The sequence below is a fragment of the Saccoglossus kowalevskii genome, chromosome 21, assembly GCF_978046115.1.
Source record: "Saccoglossus kowalevskii chromosome 21, keSacKowa6.1, whole genome shotgun sequence".
Taxonomy (NCBI): Eukaryota; Metazoa; Hemichordata; class Enteropneusta; family Harrimaniidae; genus Saccoglossus; species Saccoglossus kowalevskii.
The window spans coordinates 26,058,521-26,075,345 of record NC_140661.1 but is presented as its reverse complement, the minus strand read 5'-3'; the positions used below and the strand labels follow the sequence as shown (position 1 = coordinate 26,075,345).

General features: G+C 36.4%; 1 protein-coding gene across 4 annotated transcripts in view; it reads left to right on the top strand.

The window, feature by feature from the left end:
* Nucleotides 1-16,301, top strand: part of LOC144351484 (organic cation transporter protein-like) — a 33,248-nt gene extending 16,947 nt beyond the window's left edge. For 3 of the 4 annotated variants that reach the window (XM_085494826.1, XM_085494824.1, XM_085494825.1), the window contains 2 exons: nt 15,151-15,360; nt 16,095-16,301. In XM_085494826.1, the coding sequence (XP_085350952.1) occupies nt 15,151-15,360; nt 16,095-16,164 (280 nt within the window). In that variant the 3' untranslated portion in view covers nt 16,165-16,301. Of the gene's footprint in view, nt 1-15,150; nt 15,361-16,094 lie in introns of those variants that run through there. The other variant, XR_014928007.1, reaches the window with a different exon arrangement.
* The last annotated feature ends 524 nt before the right edge of the window (nt 16,302-16,825 follow it).

Here is a 16,825-nt window from a genome sequence, read left to right as displayed (position 1 = left end):
TTCATAACCATTTTAACACGTAGCCAGGGTAATGAACCAATGCATTGCCTGATATTAAATGTTAACTAACGTTTTAGTACATATGTATAAGCATTCAGTAATTTTAATGAAAAAAAAGTACATTTATCTTAGTAATAGTGACACCTGTTGTTTAGTGTGATGAACCCCCACGGTTGGGTACAGGAGCATAGAAGTTTTTAATTAAAATTGTTTTCCATAAGAAAAATGAAACCATCATACATGGCCTTATAAACAGCCTTTTACTTCATATTGGGGTGGGTGGAGTAAAGCTGTGATTATTTTTATTACTTTCTGACCATCTAGTTTGCCATTTACCATGTCCATATAAACTAAAGCTCCAGCCAATATCAGATTTGACTACTTGTTTCAAGCTATGGCACTTGGAAATGAGTGTTGTGACATGTGGCAAATGTCCAACTGTCTTGGTTAATAAGATTGGCTATATTTCAACTAGAAACAGGTAAACCAGTATACCTGTATGTACGAAGCCAGTGATCGTTATTCAAGCCAAAGAAACTGCATCTATTTATATAAATACACATGGACAGAGAATATTTTCTTGGAGCACTAAATGTGACAATTGCCCTACTGTCTGTGATAAATATACCACACCAGCTACATAGTGCCCGACGAGGAGTTGGGTAGGTAGTGAAGAAAAACATTGACTGAAGCCTGGCAGAGGACTGAATTGTTGTCAACAGCAACAAACATACTGGGAAAGTCAAAGACAGTGAAAAAACAAACAAACAAAAAACACACAGGCATATAAATACTAACTTTCTAGGATCTTTATTGACTCCAAGTAATCCAGAGTAGAACGAGATGAATCAACGCTATACTCCGCCATCTTTATTTTAATATTAGATGCAACCATTATTCTGTAGGGGACAACGGGTCATAACTTGAGGGGAGTTAACACCCATGATTTTTAAAATGCCTTGATCAATAAGAGTCTAAGTTACAGGGAACATTATTTTCATTTTTCAGTGGACCAATAAATGCATTTGACAGGAAAATAGAAAAACTCTACCACAACAGCAATTAGAACAGCTTGCTGCATTATAAGTATCACTTCCCTGTCAAATTAGTGGTTCATGCTTATTTGAATCTGAACATAACAGGCCAATTCTATCACACCTTGCTAGGCTTGAACTTCCATCCAATCAGAGCATTCCAAATGAACATGATTCTCCACAAAACTAGAGGGCGCTCTGACCAAAAAATTGCCATGATCTAAATAAAAAGAACTGAATGTCCACAGTTATGTCTGTAGGTGTACCTTACCTGCATGCAAAATAAAGTCCAAGATTGGTCGGTTATGTACGTACTTATCCAAAATGAATTCATAACCATTTTAACACGTAGCCAGGGTAATGAAATTAAACGGTACCCACCGAAAAATACACAGGGTCAGAACCCTGACCAACATATTGAAATAAAGTCCAAGATTGGTCGGTTATGTACGTACTTATCCAAAATGAATTCATAACCATTTTAACACGTAGCCAGGGTAATGAAATTAAACGGTACCCACCGAAAAATACACAGGGTCAGAACCCTGACCAACACATTGAAATATAAAGTCCAAGATTGGTCGGTTATGTACGTACTTATCCAGAGTGAATTCATAACCATTTTAACACGTAGCCAGGGTAATGAAATTAAACGGTACCCACCGAAAAATACACAGGGTCTGAACCCTGACCAACATATTGAAATAAAGTCCAAGATTGGTCGGTTATGTACGTACTTATCCAGAGTGAATTCATAACCATTTTAACACGTAGCCAGGGTAATGAAATTAAACGGTACCCACCGAAAAATACACAGGGTCTGAACCCTGACCAACATATTGAAATAAAGTCCAAGATTGGTCGGTTATGTACGTACTTATCCAGAGTGAATTCATAACCATTTTAACACGTAGCCAGGGTAATGAAATTAAACGGTACCCACCGAAAAATACACAGGGTCAGAACCCTGACCAACATATTGAAATAAAGTCCAAGATTGGTCGGTTATGTACGTACTTATCCAAAATGAATTCATACCCATTTTAACACGTAGCCAGGGTGGTGAAATTAAACGGTACCCACCGAAAAATACACAGGGTCAGAACCCTGACCAACATATTGAAATAAAGTCCAAGATTGGTCGGTTATGTACGTACTTATCCAAAATGAATTCATAACCATTTTAACACGTAGCCAGGGTAATGAACCAATGCATTGCCTGATATTAAATGTTAACTAACGTTTTAGTACATATGTATAAGCATTCAGTAATTTTAATGAAAAAAAAGTACATTTATCTTAGTAATAGTGACACCTGTTGTTTAGTGTGATGAACCCCCACGGTTGGGTACAGGAGCATAGAAGTTTTTAATTAAAATTGTTTTCCATAAGAAAAATGAAACCATCATACATGGCCTTATAAACAGCCTTTTACTTCATATTGGGGTGGGTGGAGTAAAGCTGTGATTATTTTTATTACTTTCTGACCATCTAGTTTGCCATTTACCATGTCCATATAAACTAAAGCTCCAGCCAATATCAGATTTGACTACTTGTTTCAAGCTATGGCACTTGGAAATGAGTGTTGTGACATGTGGCAAATGTCCAACTGTCTTGGTTAATAAGATTGGCTATATTTCAACTAGAAACAGGTAAACCAGTATACCTGTATGTACGAAGCCAGTGATCGTTATTCAAGCCAAAGAAACTGCATCTATTTATATAAATACACATGGACAGAGAATATTTTCTTGGAGCACTAAATGTGACAATTGCCCTACTGTCTGTGATAAATATACCACACCAGCTACATAGTGCCCGACGAGGAGTTGGGTAGGTAGTGAAGAAAAACATTGACTGAAGCCTGGCAGAGGACTGAATTGTTGTCAACAGCAACAAACATACTGGGAAAGTCAAAGACAGTGAAAAAACAAACAAACAAAAAACACACAGGCATATAAATACTAACTTTCTAGGATCTTTATTGACTCCAAGTAATCCAGAGTAGAACGAGATGAATCAACGCTATACTCCGCCATCTTTATTTTAATATTAGATGCAACCATTATTCTGTAGGGGACAACGGGTCATAACTTGAGGGGAGTTAACACCCATGATTTTTAAAATGCCTTGATCAATAAGAGTCTAAGTTACAGGGAACATTATTTTCATTTTTCAGTGGACCAATAAATGCATTTGACAGGAAAATAGAAAAACTCTACCACAACAGCAATTAGAACAGCTTGCTGCATTATAAGTATCACTTCCCTGTCAAATTAGTGGTTCATGCTTATTTGAATCTGAACATAACAGGCCAATTCTATCACACCTTGCTAGGCTTGAACTTCCATCCAATCAGAGCATTCCAAATGAACATGATTCTCCACAAAACTAGAGGGCGCTCTGACCAAAAAATTGCCATGATCTAAATAAAAAGAACTGAATGTCCACAGTTATGTCTGTAGGTGTACCTTACCTGCATGCAAAATAAAGTCCAAGATTGGTCGGTTATGTACGTACTTATCCAAAATGAATTCATAACCATTTTAACACGTAGCCAGGGTAATGAAATTAAACGGTACCCACCGAAAAATACACAGGGTCAGAACCCTGACCAACACATTGAAATAAAGTCCAAGATTGGTCGGTTATGTACGTACTTATCCAGAGTGAATTCATAACCATTTTAACACGTAGCCAGGGTAATGAAATTAAACGGTACCCACCGAAAAATACACAGGGTCTGAACCCTGACCAACATATTGAAATAAAGTCCAAGATTGGTCGGTTATGTACGTACTTATCCAGAGTGAATTCATAACCATTTTAACACGTAGCCAGGGTAATGAAATTAAACGGTACCCACCGAAAAATACACAGGGTCTGAACCCTGACCAACATATTGAAATAAAGTCCAAGATTGGTCGGTTATGTACGTACTTATCCAAAATGAATTCATAACCATTTTAACACGTAGCCAGGGTAATGAAATTAAACGGTACCCACCGAAAAATACACAGGGTCTGAACCCTGACCAACATATTGAAATAAAGTCCAAGATTGGTCGGTTATGTACGTACTTATCCAGAGTGAATTCATAACCATTTTAACACGTAGCCAGGGTAATGAAATTAAACGGTACCCACCGAAAAATACACAGGGTCAGAACCCTGACCAACATATTGAAATAAAGTCCAAGATTGGTCGGTTATGTACGTACTTATCCAAAATGAATTCATACCCATTTTAACACGTAGCCAGGGTGTTGAAATTAAACGGTACCCACCGAAAAATACACAGGGTCAGAACCCTGACCAACATATTGAAATAAAGTCCAAGATTGGTCGGTTATGTACGTACTTATCCAAAATGAATTCATAACCATTTTAACACGTAGCCAGGGTAATGAACCAATGCATTGCCTGATATTAAATGTTAACTAACGTTTTAGTACATATGTATAAGCATTCAGTAATTTTAATGAAAAAAAAGTACATTTATCTTAGTAATAGTGACACCTGTTGTTTAGTGTGATGAACCCCCACGGTTGGGTACAGGAGCATAGAAGTTTTTAATTAAAATTGTTTTCCATAAGAAAAATGAAACCATCATACATGGCCTTATAAACAGCCTTTTACTTCATATTGGGGTGGGTGGAGTAAAGCTGTGATTATTTTTATTACTTTCTGACCATCTAGTTTGCCATTTACCATGTCCATATAAACTAAAGCTCCAGCCAATATCAGATTTGACTACTTGTTTCAAGCTATGGCACTTGGAAATGAGTGTTGTGACATGTGGCAAATGTCCAACTGTCTTGGTTAATAAGATTGGCTATATTTCAACTAGAAACAGGTAAACCAGTATACCTGTATGTACGAAGCCAGTGATCGTTATTCAAGCCAAAGAAACTGCATCTATTTATATAAATACACATGGACAGAGAATATTTTCTTGGAGCACTAAATGTGACAATTGCCCTACTGTCTGTGATAAATATACCACACCAGCTACATAGTGCCCGACGAGGAGTTGGGTAGGTAGTGAAGAAAAACATTGACTGAAGCCTGGCAGAGGACTGAATTGTTGTCAACAGCAACAAACATACTGGGAAAGTCAAAGACAGTGAAAAAACAAACAAACAAAAAACACACAGGCATATAAATACTAACTTTCTAGGATCTTTATTGACTCCAAGTAATCCAGAGTAGAACGAGATGAATCAACGCTATACTCCGCCATCTTTATTTTAATATTAGATGCAACCATTATTCTGTAGGGGACAACGGGTCATAACTTGAGGGGAGTTAACACCCATGATTTTTAAAATGCCTTGATCAATAAGAGTCTAAGTTACAGGGAACATTATTTTCATTTTTCAGTGGACCAATAAATGCATTTGACAGGAAAATAGAAAAACTCTACCACAACAGCAATTAGAACAGCTTGCTGCATTATAAGTATCACTTCCCTGTCAAATTAGTGGTTCATGCTTATTTGAATCTGAACATAACAGGCCAATTCTATCACACCTTGCTAGGCTTGAACTTCCATCCAATCAGAGCATTCCAAATGAACATGATTCTCCACAAAACTAGAGGGCGCTCTGACCAAAAAATTGCCATGATCTAAATAAAAAGAACTGAATGTCCACAGTTATGTCTGTAGGTGTACCTTACCTGCATGCAAAATAAAGTCCAAGATTGGTCGGTTATGTACGTACTTATCCAAAATGAATTCATAACCATTTTAACACGTAGCCAGGGTAATGAAATTAAACGGTACCCACCGAAAAATACACAGGGTCAGAACCCTGACCAACACATTGAAATAAAGTCCAAGATTGGTCGGTTATGTACGTACTTATCCAGAGTGAATTCATAACCATTTTAACACGTAGCCAGGGTAATGAAATTAAACGGTACCCACCGAAAAATACACAGGGTCTGAACCCTGACCAACATATTGAAATAAAGTCCAAGATTGGTCGGTTATGTACGTACTTATCCAGAGTGAATTCATAACCATTTTAACACGTAGCCAGGGTAATGAAATTAAACGGTACCCACCGAAAAATACACAGGGTCTGAACCCTGACCAACATATTGAAATAAAGTCCAAGATTGGTCGGTTATGTACGTACTTATCCAAAATGAATTCATAACCATTTTAACACGTAGCCAGGGTAATGAAATTAAACGGTACCCACCGAAAAATACACAGGGTCTGAACCCTGACCAACATATTGAAATAAAGTCCAAGATTGGTCGGTTATGTACGTACTTATCCAGAGTGAATTCATAACCATTTTAACACGTAGCCAGGGTAATGAAATTAAACGGTACCCACCGAAAAATACACAGGGTCAGAACCCTGACCAACATATTGAAATAAAGTCCAAGATTGGTCGGTTATGTACGTACTTATCCAAAATGAATTCATACCCATTTTAACACGTAGCCAGGGTGGTGAAATTAAACGGTACCCACCGAAAAATACACAGGGTCAGAACCCTGACCAACATATTGAAATAAAGTCCAAGATTGGTCGGTTATGTACGTACTTATCCAAAATGAATTCATAACCATTTTAACACGTAGCCAGGGTAATGAACCAATGCATTGCCTGATATTAAATGTTAACTAACGTTTTAGTACATATGTATAAGCATTCAGTAATTTTAATGAAAAAAAAGTACATTTATCTTAGTAATAGTGACACCTGTTGTTTAGTGTGATGAACCCCCACGGTTGGGTACAGGAGCATAGAAGTTTTTAATTAAAATTGTTTTCCATAAGAAAAATGAAACCATCATACATGGCCTTATAAACAGCCTTTTACTTCATATTGGGGTGGGTGGAGTAAAGCTGTGATTATTTTTATTACTTTCTGACCATCTAGTTTGCCATTTACCATGTCCATATAAACTAAAGCTCCAGCCAATATCAGATTTGACTACTTGTTTCAAGCTATGGCACTTGGAAATGAGTGTTGTGACATGTGGCAAATGTCCAACTGTCTTGGTTAATAAGATTGGCTATATTTCAACTAGAAACAGGTAAACCAGTATACCTGTATGTACGAAGCCAGTGATCGTTATTCAAGCCAAAGAAACTGCATCTATTTATATAAATACACATGGACAGAGAATATTTTCTTGGAGCACTAAATGTGACAATTGCCCTACTGTCTGTGATAAATATACCACACCAGCTACATAGTGCCCGACGAGGAGTTGGGTAGGTAGTGAAGAAAAACATTGACTGAAGCCTGGCAGAGGACTGAATTGTTGTCAACAGCAACAAACATACTGGGAAAGTCAAAGACAGTGAAAAAACAAACAAACAAAAAACACACAGGCATATAAATACTAACTTTCTAGGATCTTTATTGACTCCAAGTAATCCAGAGTAGAACGAGATGAATCAACGCTATACTCCGCCATCTTTATTTTAATATTAGATGCAACCATTATTCTGTAGGGGACAACGGGTCATAACTTGAGGGGAGTTAACACCCATGATTTTTAAAATGCCTTGATCAATAAGAGTCTAAGTTACAGGGAACATTATTTTCATTTTTCAGTGGACCAATAAATGCATTTGACAGGAAAATAGAAAAACTCTACCACAACAGCAATTAGAACAGCTTGCTGCATTATAAGTATCACTTCCCTGTCAAATTAGTGGTTCATGCTTATTTGAATCTGAACATAACAGGCCAATTCTATCACACCTTGCTAGGCTTGAACTTCCATCCAATCAGAGCATTCCAAATGAACATGATTCTCCACAAAACTAGAGGGCGCTCTGACCAAAAAATTGCCATGATCTAAATAAAAAGAACTGAATGTCCACAGTTATGTCTGTAGGTGTACCTTACCTGCATGCAAAATAAAGTCCAAGATTGGTCGGTTATGTACGTACTTATCCAAAATGAATTCATAACCATTTTAACACGTAGCCAGGGTAATGAAATTAAACGGTACCCACCGAAAAATACACAGGGTCAGAACCCTGACCAACATATTGAAATAAAGTCCAAGATTGGTCGGTTATGTACGTACTTATCCAAAATGAATTCATAACCATTTTAACACGTAGCCAGGGTAATGAAATTAAACGGTACCCACCGAAAAATACACAGGGTCAGAACCCTGACCAACACATTGAAATATAAAGTCCAAGATTGGTCGGTTATGTACGTACTTATCCAGAGTGAATTCATAACCATTTTAACACGTAGCCAGGGTAATGAAATTAAACGGTACCCACCGAAAAATACACAGGGTCTGAACCCTGACCAACATATTGAAATAAAGTCCAAGATTGGTCGGTTATGTACGTACTTATCCAGAGTGAATTCATAACCATTTTAACACGTAGCCAGGGTAATGAAATTAAACGGTACCCACCGAAAAATACACAGGGTCTGAACCCTGACCAACATATTGAAATAAAGTCCAAGATTGGTCGGTTATGTACGTACTTATCCAGAGTGAATTCATAACCATTTTAACACGTAGCCAGGGTAATGAAATTAAACGGTACCCACCGAAAAATACACAGGGTCAGAACCCTGACCAACATATTGAAATAAAGTCCAAGATTGGTCGGTTATGTACGTACTTATCCAAAATGAATTCATACCCATTTTAACACGTAGCCAGGGTGGTGAAATTAAACGGTACCCACCGAAAAATACACAGGGTCAGAACCCTGACCAACATATTGAAATAAAGTCCAAGATTGGTCGGTTATGTACGTACTTATCCAAAATGAATTCATAACCATTTTAACACGTAGCCAGGGTAATGAACCAATGCATTGCCTGATATTAAATGTTAACTAACGTTTTAGTACATATGTATAAGCATTCAGTAATTTTAATGAAAAAAAAGTACATTTATCTTAGTAATAGTGACACCTGTTGTTTAGTGTGATGAACCCCCACGGTTGGGTACAGGAGCATAGAAGTTTTTAATTAAAATTGTTTTCCATAAGAAAAATGAAACCATCATACATGGCCTTATAAACAGCCTTTTACTTCATATTGGGGTGGGTGGAGTAAAGCTGTGATTATTTTTATTACTTTCTGACCATCTAGTTTGCCATTTACCATGTCCATATAAACTAAAGCTCCAGCCAATATCAGATTTGACTACTTGTTTCAAGCTATGGCACTTGGAAATGAGTGTTGTGACATGTGGCAAATGTCCAACTGTCTTGGTTAATAAGATTGGCTATATTTCAACTAGAAACAGGTAAACCAGTATACCTGTATGTACGAAGCCAGTGATCGTTATTCAAGCCAAAGAAACTGCATCTATTTATATAAATACACATGGACAGAGAATATTTTCTTGGAGCACTAAATGTGACAATTGCCCTACTGTCTGTGATAAATATACCACACCAGCTACATAGTGCCCGACGAGGAGTTGGGTAGGTAGTGAAGAAAAACATTGACTGAAGCCTGGCAGAGGACTGAATTGTTGTCAACAGCAACAAACATACTGGGAAAGTCAAAGACAGTGAAAAAACAAACAAACAAAAAACACACAGGCATATAAATACTAACTTTCTAGGATCTTTATTGACTCCAAGTAATCCAGAGTAGAACGAGATGAATCAACGCTATACTCCGCCATCTTTATTTTAATATTAGATGCAACCATTATTCTGTAGGGGACAACGGGTCATAACTTGAGGGGAGTTAACACCCATGATTTTTAAAATGCCTTGATCAATAAGAGTCTAAGTTACAGGGAACATTATTTTCATTTTTCAGTGGACCAATAAATGCATTTGACAGGAAAATAGAAAAACTCTACCACAACAGCAATTAGAACAGCTTGCTGCATTATAAGTATCACTTCCCTGTCAAATTAGTGGTTCATGCTTATTTGAATCTGAACATAACAGGCCAATTCTATCACACCTTGCTAGGCTTGAACTTCCATCCAATCAGAGCATTCCAAATGAACATGATTCTCCACAAAACTAGAGGGCGCTCTGACCAAAAAATTGCCATGATCTAAATAAAAAGAACTGAATGTCCACAGTTATGTCTGTAGGTGTACCTTACCTGCATGCAAAATAAAGTCCAAGATTGGTCGGTTATGTACGTACTTATCCAAAATGAATTCATAACCATTTTAACACGTAGCCAGGGTAATGAAATTAAACGGTACCCACCGAAAAATACACAGGGTCAGAACCCTGACCAACATATTGAAATAAAGTCCAAGATTGGTCGGTTATGTACGTACTTATCCAAAATGAATTCATAACCATTTTAACACGTAGCCAGGGTAATGAAATTAAACGGTACCCACCGAAAAATACACAGGGTCAGAACCCTGACCAACACATTGAAATATAAAGTCCAAGATTGGTCGGTTATGTACGTACTTATCCAGAGTGAATTCATAACCATTTTAACACGTAGCCAGGGTAATGAACCAATGCATTGCCTGATATTAAATGTTAACTAACGTTTTAGTACATATGTATAAGCATTCAGTAATTTTAATGAAAAAAAAGTACATTTATCTTAGTAATAGTGACACCTGTTGTTTAGTGTGATGAACCCCCACGGTTGGGTACAGGAGCATAGAAGTTTTTAATTAAAATTGTTTTCCATAAGAAAAATGAAACCATCATACATGGCCTTATAAACAGCCTTTTACTTCATATTGGGGTGGGTGGAGTAAAGCTGTGATTATTTTTATTACTTTCTGACCATCTAGTTTGCCATTTACCATGTCCATATAAACTAAAGCTCCAGCCAATATCAGATTTGACTACTTGTTTCAAGCTATGGCACTTGGAAATGAGTGTTGTGACATGTGGCAAATGTCCAACTGTCTTGGTTAATAAGATTGGCTATATTTCAACTAGAAACAGGTAAACCAGTATACCTGTATGTACGAAGCCAGTGATCGTTATTCAAGCCAAAGAAACTGCATCTATTTATATAAATACACATGGACAGAGAATATTTTCTTGGAGCACTAAATGTGACAATTGCCCTACTGTCTGTGATAAATATACCACACCAGCTACATAGTGCCCGACGAGGAGTTGGGTAGGTAGTGAAGAAAAACATTGACTGAAGCCTGGCAGAGGACTGAATTGTTGTCAACAGCAACAAACATACTGGGAAAGTCAAAGACAGTGAAAAAACAAACAAACAAAAAACACACAGGCATATAAATACTAACTTTCTAGGATCTTTATTGACTCCAAGTAATCCAGAGTAGAACGAGATGAATCAACGCTATACTCCGCCATCTTTATTTTAATATTAGATGCAACCATTATTCTGTAGGGGACAACGGGTCATAACTTGAGGGGAGTTAACACCCATGATTTTTAAAATGCCTTGATCAATAAGAGTCTAAGTTACAGGGAACATTATTTTCATTTTTCAGTGGACCAATAAATGCATTTGACAGGAAAATAGAAAAACTCTACCACAACAGCAATTAGAACAGCTTGCTGCATTATAAGTATCACTTCCCTGTCAAATTAGTGGTTCATGCTTATTTGAATCTGAACATAACAGGCCAATTCTATCACACCTTGCTAGGCTTGAACTTCCATCCAATCAGAGCATTCCAAATGAACATGATTCTCCACAAAACTAGAGGGCGCTCTGACCAAAAAATTGCCATGATCTAAATAAAAAGAACTGAATGTCCACAGTTATGTCTGTAGGTGTACCTTACCTGCATGCAAAATAAAGTCCAAGATTGGTCGGTTATGTACGTACTTATCCAAAATGAATTCATAACCATTTTAACACGTAGCCAGGGTAATGAAATTAAACGGTACCCACCGAAAAATACACAGGGTCAGAACCCTGACCAACACATTGAAATAAAGTCCAAGATTGGTCGGTTATGTACGTACTTATCCAGAGTGAATTCATAACCATTTTAACACGTAGCCAGGGTAATGAAATTAAACGGTACCCACCGAAAAATACACAGGGTCTGAACCCTGACCAACATATTGAAATAAAGTCCAAGATTGGTCGGTTATGTACGTACTTATCCAGAGTGAATTCATAACCATTTTAACACGTAGCCAGGGTAATGAAATTAAACGGTACCCACCGAAAAATACACAGGGTCTGAACCCTGACCAACATATTGAAATAAAGTCCAAGATTGGTCGGTTATGTACGTACTTATCCAGAGTGAATTCATAACCATTTTAACACGTAGCCAGGGTAATGAAATTAAACGGTACCCACCGAAAAATACACAGGGTCAGAACCCTGACCAACATATTGAAATAAAGTCCAAGATTGGTCGGTTATGTACGTACTTATCCAGAGTGAATTCATAACCATTTTAACACGTAGCCAGGGTAATGAAATTAAACGGTACCCACCGAAAAATACACAGGGTCTGAACCCTGACCAACATATTGAAATAAAGTCCAAGATTGGTCGGTTATGTACGTACTTATCCAGAGTGAATTCATAACCATTTTAACACGTAGCCAGGGTAATGAAATTAAACGGTACCCACCGAAAAATACACAGGGTCAGAACCCTGACCAACATATTGAAATAAAGTCCAAGATTGGTCGGTTATGTACGTACTTATCCAAAATGAATTCATACCCATTTTAACACGTAGCCAGGGTGGTGAAATTAAACGGTACCCACCGAAAAATACACAGGGTCAGAACCCTGACCAACATATTGAAATAAAGTCCAAGATTGGTCGGTTATGTACGTACTTATCCAAAATGAATTCATAACCATTTTAACACGTAGCCAGGGTAATGAACCAATGCATTGCCTGATATTAAATGTTAACTAACGTTTTAGTACATATGTATAAGCATTCAGTAATTTTAATGAAAAAAAAGTACATTTATCTTAGTAATAGTGACACCTGTTGTTTAGTGTGATGAACCCCCACGGTTGGGTACAGGAGCATAGAAGTTTTTAATTAAAATTGTTTTCCATAAGAAAAATGAAACCATCATACATGGCCTTATAAACAGCCTTTTACTTCATATTGGGGTGGGTGGAGTAAAGCTGTGATTATTTTTATTACTTTCTGACCATCTAGTTTGCCATTTACCATGTCCATATAAACTAAAGCTCCAGCCAATATCAGATTTGACTACTTGTTTCAAGCTATGGCACTTGGAAATGAGTGTTGTGACATGTGGCAAATGTCCAACTGTCTTGGTTAATAAGATTGGCTATATTTCAACTAGAAACAGGTAAACCAGTATACCTGTATGTACGAAGCCAGTGATCGTTATTCAAGCCAAAGAAACTGCATCTATTTATATAAATACACATGGACAGAGAATATTTTCTTGGAGCACTAAATGTGACAATTGCCCTACTGTCTGTGATAAATATACCACACCAGCTACATAGTGCCCGACGAGGAGTTGGGTAGGTAGTGAAGAAAAACATTGACTGAAGCCTGGCAGAGGACTGAATTGTTGTCAACAGCAACAAACATACTGGGAAAGTCAAAGACAGTGAAAAAACAAACAAACAAAAAACACACAGGCATATAAATACTAACTTTCTAGGATCTTTATTGACTCCAAGTAATCCAGAGTAGAACGAGATGAATCAACGCTATACTCCGCCATCTTTATTTTAATATTAGATGCAACCATTATTCTGTAGGGGACAACGGGTCATAACTTGAGGGGAGTTAACACCCATGATTTTTAAAATGCCTTGATCAATAAGAGTCTAAGTTACAGGGAACATTATTTTCATTTTTCAGTGGACCAATAAATGCATTTGACAGGAAAATAGAAAAACTCTACCACAACAGCAATTAGAACAGCTTGCTGCATTATAAGTATCACTTCCCTGTCAAATTAGTGGTTCATGCTTATTTGAATCTGAACATAACAGGCCAATTCTATCACACCTTGCTAGGCTTGAACTTCCATCCAATCAGAGCATTCCAAATGAACATGATTCTCCACAAAACTAGAGGGCGCTCTGACCAAAAAATTGCCATGATCTAAATAAAAAGAACTGATATATATATATATATATATATATATATATACATATACTGTTACTTTGACCTCTGACGTTAAATGTTGCAAATGTCAAATGTCAACTCGAATATGCGCCTTGTTTTAAAGACAATGGTAATTTTTCCATGACAGACATACACATATATACTATCACAATGACATTTGTCCTTAAAAATACCCTGTGTAACAAGTTTGAAGTTCTTAGCTATTACTCCTTGTAGTCCAATACTGAACATACATAAACACATACTGTGTCTATGACCCTTCACCTGAAGTTATTTAACAATCATACATAAATTCATACTGTGAATTTGATCTGAAGATGTAGCAAGGTCTTGTGAATCTCACACGGAACATGTGTGCAAATAATAATGCCACTGGCTATTTTCCCAATGTAGTTTTATTACATAGCACAAATACACATAATTACACACTGTGACCCTGACCTTTTGTCTTTGAAGTGTTCACAGCTATTTCCCTTGTAGCTTAATGCTGCACATACATAAATAATGTAAATCGCCATTATGTTTACAGTTACATTACAGCAATACCCCTTTTCACCAGATAACCACAGTAATGGGCTTTTCTCAGAGAAATGTGGGATATTATTTACGATAGTCTTGTTGAAAAAAAACGTTTCTCTAAAACCTATTGTCAAAATGGCAATAACAATTTCTAGAAACATTTTAATTTGTTTCGAGTTGTGTGCAAATGAGCAGAGTGGCATTGCAAATTTCTTTTGTAAACCCTATTATGTATACTGTTAAATGTAATTGCGACCAATCTCAGACATGAGCATTCTTGACATCCCAGAGAAGAATGTCAGTTTGGCCGAGTTTACCTTTACCCTTTAATTACTAGACTATGATGGTGATGACAACGAGACTGATACCAGACCAACCACAGGGAGCAGTGTACCATACTGGAAACGAATACATACTGAAAGTGTATATTAATGGTTTGTTACAATTAGCTAACAATCACATTCTAGCAATCTGTATATAACCCAACCCGGTTGCAAACAAATTAAACAAATCAGTTAAAATGGATGGCATGTATGTTTTATTTTCTAGGAATAGTGCTGTTGGTGTTGGACATGCATTCATGTTTCTTGGCGATATTATTGCACCGTTTATCATGCTGTTGGAAAATCTGTGGTACCTTGCTCCGATCTCAGCTTTAAGCATTCCCTGTATAATATCCGCACTATTAATTCTTCTTCTTCCCGATACCATGAACAAACCAGTACCTGATTCTATTGATGAACTAGAGAATTCACAAAGGTACGTTGATAATATTCATTTATTTTCTTGTACATACGTATTCAATAAATATATATATATATTTGCGCAATAATAAATAAGTTGATAAATACAATAAGAAGCAACACTAAAAGCATTGCTAATTTGGGTAAAGAAATTGAAGTGTACAATTACGACAAATGAAAATCAGTAAGATGTATTTGACATTCATGAATAACATATGCTCTTAATATAAATAAAAAATAAGAAGAACATATTCAAAATTATCTTAAAATGTATGTTATAAATATCAACAATATGAAATAACCTTGTCAGGTATTAATTAAACATTACACTCTTTGCACATGCTTCAGAATTAACCAGCTACTTGAAATATTGCTGTATTTGTGTATTTATGTGAAAAATATATTTCAACACCCAAATGCTGTAATTGTTCATAACACAATTGAGGTGCACTTATTTCGTGGTTGATATGGTAGTGGCTGAGTATTATCAGTTTTCAATAAAATATGTGTCGATTCCAGACACACATATTTCATTTGTGTAACTATTTTGCGGAGCAGTGCCGTGAATTCAATCCAATTGGATAATATATAATTATTATATTATAATATATTATAATATTATATTATCCACATTATACAATTGTCAGCTATTTTGTGGGATGTCAGAGTTGACATTCGAAATACACAGTCTAGATATTGGTCTAAGTTTGCAGATTACCATTATATATCTTACATTTTTTTCTAATGTAGAATACTTGAATCGACAACAGATGGCGGCGAGCATATGCAACTTGTCGTAAAAGACATGCATATACCTTGAATAAAAACAGCGAGTCACATCAACGCTGAGATGAAACACGTAGTGTTCCGAGATTACGTCATCATGGGATGATTAGATAATAATAACATGTATGAAAGATTGAATATATAAATGCATATATCCTAGTTAAAAGTTTATACTTGTTATATTGTTTTAATGTATGTCAGAACAACTGTTTTTTTTAAGACGGAAAACCAATAATAGTGATTTGGTAGTTTAAGAAACCCGGTCCCATGGGTCTCTCGTCCACAACCAGATGTCGGTTGCAATTTGCGTCGAAAACGTAACCTATGCAGTTTAATGATCCCATTATTTGGACGAAGGAGTAACATAACTGATACTTTCTAAATTAATTAGCTGGCAATATATCTATGACACGTATTTGTTTGCTTTTGGTGTTGAAACATGTTTATACACTCGACATAGGAATGTGTTAAATTGAACTGTCTACAACGAATTTTACTGTGAGATATAACCTTATTCAAAGTTGTTTATCATCATGGTGAAATTGAACATGTTCTTGGTAAGATTGTCAAAAGAAAATGACTGCATTGTATAACTATAGTATTGTTCATTTTCTAAAATTATGCACAGTGAAATGTTCGAGTGGTAAATGCCTCCGTCTACATTAGCAAGATTCACCCATAATTTTGTGGCCAAT